Here is a 1,764-nt window from a genome sequence, read left to right as displayed (position 1 = left end):
CGTTAGCGTCCGATGCCGTGGCGTAACAACACGTTAGCGTCCGACGTCGTGGCGTAACAACAACACGTTAGCATCCGACGCCCTGGCGTAACAACAACACGCTAGCGTCCGACGCCGTGGCGTAACAACAACAACACGTTAGCGTCCGACGCCGTGGCGTAACAACAAAAACACGTTAGCGTCCAACGCCGTGGCGTAACAACAACACCACGTTAGCGTCCAACGCCGTGGCGTAACAACAACAACACGTTAGTGTCCAACGCCGTGGCGTAACAACAACACGTTAGCGTCCAACGTCGTGGTGTAACAACAACAACACGTTAGTGTCCAACGCCGTGGCGTACCAACAACACGTCAGTGTCCAACGCCGTGGCGTACCAACGGCCCGAGCTCCCGTAGCCCTCTCACCTCTTTCTCTCGGACTTTGATGTCGTTAATGAACTTGTACGTTTTCTCGAAAATCTCTGGTTTGTATTCTCCGGAAAGGTCGTCAAACCGAGGATCTCTCAGCGTCTGGAACACAACAACATGGTTAGATATCGGCACGGCAACATGGTTAAATATCGGCACGGCAACATGGTTAGATATCGGCACGGCAACATGGTTAGACATCAACATGGCAACATGGTTAGACATCGACATGGCTCTGTCCTTCACTCACTGGTTTTCTGACGGAGACGACCTGACGGAGGAACGGAGCTGGTCTCTTGGCTGAAATCTCTGTCGGCCTTGAAGAACACACACACACGAACACACACGAACACACACGAACACACACACACACACACACACACGAACACACACACACACGAACACACACACACACACACACGTTAATGTAGGGTTCAACCTCGTAAAATAAATGATTACTTTCCCAAAAACTATGCAATAAAACGTCAAAAATAGTAAAAAGCATATTGGATTTTGTGTGTGTGTGTGTGTGTGTGTGTTTGTGTCTCTATCTGTGTGTATTTGTGACTTTGTGTGTGTGTGTGTGTGTGTTCACCTGTTCTTGTTGAGGCGTCTCTTCCTGCCGGTGGTCCCGGTGCTGTTGTTGTTGCCGTAGGCGACCTGGTTGTAAACCTTGGTTCCCACTTTGTTCTGCAGCGCCACGATGTCCTCGAAGGACATGCTGGCGAGTTCTGAGGACAGAGAGACAGACAGAGGGACGTCCAATCAGCCTCAGCTGGGTGTGCACTCCACCCAGTGATTGGTCGATAGGAGAAAACCTCGGCATGTTATCTTTATATCGGCCTATAGGGACGATTGTGGAACAGCAGTAATTAGCCTGTTCCTATGCTAATGTTAACTAGCATGTTTGTTAGCCTGTTCCTATGCTAATGTTAACTAGCATGTTAGTTAGCAGTAATTAGCCTGTTCCTATGCTAATGTTAACTAGCATGTTAGTTAGCAGTAATTAGCCTGTTCCTATGCTAATGTTAACTAGCAAGTTAGCTAGCAGTAATTAGCCTATGCCAGGGGTCGGCAACCTGCGGCTCTTTGATCCCTCTGATGCAGCTCAGCTTTTAAGAAATACTTAATGAATATTTAATTAAAATGTATTTTATTTTAGTTCGTACAGCAAATTAAAGACATCAAGTCAGCTGTGGCCTCCTCAGCTGCCTCCGATGAATCTAAAGACTAAGGTGATATTGAACAAATTGCGTTGTTCAGCCGGTATGTAAACCCGACTGGGCCACAAGAAGAAATGATCCAGTTGATACCACTAAAAGGCCAAACACGGGGGGGGGGGGGGGGGGGGGG

General features: G+C 48.2%; 1 protein-coding gene across 1 annotated transcript; it reads right to left on the bottom strand.

The window, feature by feature from the left end:
• Positions 1 to 378: 378 nt before the first annotated feature.
• Positions 379 to 1,157, bottom strand: LOC117939870 (ribosomal RNA processing protein 36 homolog; the record flags this gene model as incomplete). The annotated part of the gene is made up of 3 exons (XM_034865293.1): positions 1,007 to 1,157; positions 662 to 728; positions 379 to 513 (listed from the first exon to the last, which is right to left on the bottom strand). Coding segments are annotated over exons 1-3 (327 nt in total), but the record flags the coding sequence as incomplete, so codon positions are not given.
• Positions 1,158 to 1,764: the final 607 nt, after the last annotated feature.

This window comes from Etheostoma cragini, unplaced genomic scaffold (genome assembly GCF_013103735.1).
Source record: "Etheostoma cragini isolate CJK2018 unplaced genomic scaffold, CSU_Ecrag_1.0 ScbMSFa_1342, whole genome shotgun sequence".
Taxonomy (NCBI): Eukaryota; Metazoa; Chordata; class Actinopteri; order Perciformes; family Percidae; genus Etheostoma; species Etheostoma cragini.
This window is presented reverse-complemented; position numbering and strand designations above follow the sequence as displayed.